We start from the raw sequence: 2,179 nt of genomic DNA, 5'->3' as shown, positions 1-2,179 counted from the left end.
CAGTTCCAAAAACATATAAAAACAATAATAATAAAATCAAATGAAAATCAAATATTCATCTATTTTAGTCATGGATCTGAGCAGCTTTAAGACCCAGAGCAGAGCGACTGTCAGCAGCGTTGTGGTGTGTGCGCTGTTCTGTGTGCGGTGTCGGTGTGCGGGTCAGAACAGCTCCGGGTCATCATGAGGAGGCCTGAACAGACCGGAGCAGTCTGAGCTCTCCTGTCAGCACGAAGCGAACATGGCGCGTCTTTAAAGCACAAACTGAGCGCGAAGGAGCCTGAAGATCAGCCGCACGTGAGTCACGGCGTCCTTGTGTTCAGCGAGTGTGAGGCGTTCACTGCCTGCTGTTTCTGTAGGTTAACTGAAGATCTTAAATCTCTGTCACTGGGGCCACAGAGAATATTTAATGTCTGTACCTTTATTATATTATTGAGATGACATATGCCAAGTAAAATGCTTCAACTAAGATTTATTTTCTTTGTGAATCATCAATAGGTTAAATGATTACATTTATTTTAAGTGATTAAAAATCCTGTAGCGTGAGCTGATATCCTGACGTGTACTTTATCCAGCTTTTATTTACAGAAATGTGAAACAAGGAAAAGCAAAAGAATCTCATATGTGATCCAGTGAAAAAGGTCCTGATTTATCTTGCAAATATATTTTTCATCAATACATTAAATGTGTTATTATTTATACCACTACCACTACAAAGCGCTTTGTATGGTAACAGCAGAAGCTGTACAATACAGTATTAGAGGTAATCAAACAATCCTCTGTGAGGAACACATGAAGAACAATGACACAAAAGAAACTGTAGGAGAGAGAAGACAAAAGTTAATGACTGATGGAGTAACATGATAGAGTTTTACGATATGAGATGACCAGATTATTCAAGACCTGGTATGTAAAGAGAAGGTTATTTTTTTCTTTAACAAAAAACAAATCTGTAATATCTGTAAAAGATTCAGCTCAGTATGCAGCAAGTGAAACACTGTACAGTTAAAAAAAGACGCTGACAAACGCACATCAGAAGTTACGCGAGGCTCTACCTTCACACTTCTACTTCAGCAAGCAGAAAAGATATTCATTTAAGTAATAACTAAAATTAAAAATGAATGTCGTTCCTTTTAGTTTTACTTTTAGGAGGAAGTCAGAGTGGGTGGACGGGTGTAGCCTTGAACTCTGTGACAGAGTCAGAGACTAACTAATCATTTTCTCAGTGTTAAATAGACTGCTGAACCCGACACCGCTCTCTCTCCAGGCACTAGTTACCTGTGAGCCTCACTGACAGTGTAAGGAAGCCCACGAGGGTCAGTTCTTCCACAGCCTGGGCAGGATGTTGCAGCTGTGTAAAGTCACCAACGCTCTGTTCATCAGTAACGCCCGCTCAGCCTGCAGCGACGAGCTCATCCAGCAGGAGGCGGTGACGCTCTGCATCAACGTGTCCAAGCAGCAGCCGTTTCCCTCCAGCAGCATCACCAAGCTGCAGATACCCATCTACGACGACCCCAACGAGGACCTGTACAGCCACTTTGACCGCTGTGCCGACGCCATCCAGAAGGAGGCGAACCGCGGCGGACGCAGCGTCGTCTACTGTAAGAACGGACGCAGCCGCTCGGCCACGATCTGCATCGCCTACCTGATGAAGCACCGCAAACTGTCCCTGACAGACGCCTTACAGGTGAGGATCTATCCCACCCTGCTCTACTTTACTTTTTGTACAGGTTACAACTTTGGCATCTGGTGTTAGTGATGAACTTTGTCCACCCTCCACAGACCCCGAGCTCCTCCTGCTGACTGTGAGGCAGATTATAAATGTGACACTTTGTTTATTGGAAAATAAACTGCACATTGATTAAACAAACTGCTGAGTTTGTTCACTCTTAGAGGAGCTGTTAGGTTCCATAAATACTGTTCTCACTCCCGAGACGTAACATCTCGACGTTTTGTCACGTCCCGCAGCGGACCATGAGAACGCGAAAGGTGACCTTCCACGTTCTTATGGTCCGCACCGGGTTATGGATGAAATCCAGTGGAATGATGCTCCCGCGGTAATAGACGTTCCAGCCATGTATTCCAGCCCTATACCTAACCTTCTCCCTAAGTCTAACCATAACTTTATTCCTAACTTTAACCAGCACTTTAATGACGTTAAATAGTGTTTTCCCAAGAG

At 44.1% G+C, this 2,179-nt stretch overlaps 1 protein-coding gene across 2 annotated transcripts in view; it reads left to right on the top strand.

Annotated features, from left to right (window-relative positions):
• The window catches only part of dusp28 (dual specificity phosphatase 28), a 7,301-nt gene extending 5,458 nt beyond the window's left edge, over positions 1 to 1,843 (top strand). The window contains exons 1-3 of one of the 2 annotated variants that reach the window (XM_005746350.2): positions 115 to 297; positions 1,268 to 1,687; positions 1,783 to 1,843. In XM_005746350.2, coding sequence (XP_005746407.1) covers positions 1,343 to 1,687; positions 1,783 to 1,803 — 366 coding nt within the window. In that variant the 5' untranslated portion in view covers positions 115 to 297; positions 1,268 to 1,342 and the 3' untranslated portion in view covers positions 1,804 to 1,843. Of the gene's footprint in view, positions 1 to 114; positions 298 to 1,267; positions 1,688 to 1,782 lie in introns of those variants that run through there. The other variant, XM_005746351.2, reaches the window with a different exon arrangement.
• Positions 1,844 to 2,179: the final 336 nt, after the last annotated feature.

This window comes from Pundamilia nyererei, unplaced genomic scaffold, assembly GCF_000239375.1.
Source record: "Pundamilia nyererei isolate P.nyererei 1_Seehausen unplaced genomic scaffold, PunNye1.0 scaffold00177, whole genome shotgun sequence".
In the NCBI taxonomy this organism is placed as follows: domain Eukaryota; kingdom Metazoa; phylum Chordata; class Actinopteri; order Cichliformes; family Cichlidae; genus Pundamilia; species Pundamilia nyererei.
Note: the sequence above shows the minus strand (reverse complement) of the source record. Positions and strands in the feature narration are given on the sequence as shown.